The sequence below is a fragment of the Galeopterus variegatus genome, unplaced genomic scaffold, assembly GCF_000696425.1.
Source record: "Galeopterus variegatus unplaced genomic scaffold, G_variegatus-3.0.2 Scaffold2944, whole genome shotgun sequence".
NCBI classification, from domain to species: domain Eukaryota; kingdom Metazoa; phylum Chordata; class Mammalia; order Dermoptera; family Cynocephalidae; genus Galeopterus; species Galeopterus variegatus.
In genome coordinates this window covers 250232-251128 of record NW_007729055.1, presented here as the reverse complement: position 1 = coordinate 251128, position 897 = coordinate 250232, and the positions used below count along the sequence as shown (strand labels likewise).

General features: G+C 43.4%; 1 protein-coding gene across 1 annotated transcript in view; it reads left to right on the top strand.

The window, feature by feature from the left end:
- ANTXR1 (anthrax toxin receptor 1) overlaps nucleotides 1-897 on the top strand; it is a gene marked incomplete at both ends in the record, with an annotated part of 224880 nt that overhangs the window by 5033 nt on the left and 218950 nt on the right. Inside the window, one exon of the mRNA XM_008583503.1 lies at nucleotides 688-759. Within this exon, the coding sequence (XP_008581725.1) occupies nucleotides 688-759 (72 nt within the window). The remainder of the gene's footprint in view (nucleotides 1-687; nucleotides 760-897) is intronic.

The window sequence follows — 897 nt, the reverse complement described above, 5'->3', positions numbered from 1 at the left end:
CTGAGAAACAGGTCCTCAGCTGAGAGTTGTTCTGTCTCCCAGAGTTTTCCATTGACAATGCTCCTGAGCCAATTTATTCATTAATAATGAGAAATATATCACCAAGTGGAATCGATATTCTGCACCCAGTCAGCATATTCTCTTCTTATAGGATAACCTCTTTGGGAAGCCAAGCAGAAATTACAAGTTGATGGTGAGCCCAATTCAGATCAAAATGAGCTCGTGGTATGATGTTAATGGTTAATGCATCAAGCTGCAGTAGTCTGAGACACTCTTCTCAGGGTAGGATACATCAGACTACTGTGGAGACACTGTCACATTTTGTCTATCAGGATGCCTCTTTTTATCGAGGCCATGCAGACCAGTCCCTTTCTAAGGGCACACTTCTTCAGACAGAACACAGAGTGATGATGAATTTTATCTTTCTTACTTGTAACCCACAATCACTGAGCAATAGTGTCAGATCAAAAGTAGTCTCCGGGAAGACAGTGGGTCTTCTCTTTGGTCCATGGCTTCCAGTCTGCTTCTGGCCGAATACTCGTAGCAGCAGCTTAGGAGGCCCCTTTTGGGCTGTGGGTCCTCAGCTCTGGCAGCCATGATATAAAGAAAGAGCAAGTAGGAAGCCTGGAATGGAGTGGCATGCCACAGTCTTTCTGCTTGCCTAATAGAGTTTCTTTTCCTTTCCAGCCCACAGCTAAGAATGTCCTTTATTGTCTTCTCTACTCGAGGAACAACCTTAATGAAGCTAACAGAAGACAGGTAAGGATACTTCTCATCCTTGCCATTAAAAAGTCCATCTCTCCTGAGTGGCTGTAAGATTTGTGTCCTAGTGCCAGCCTTGACCTGTCGATCATTTTAATCTAATAGTTCTCTCTTTTAAATTAAGCCTTGAACTTT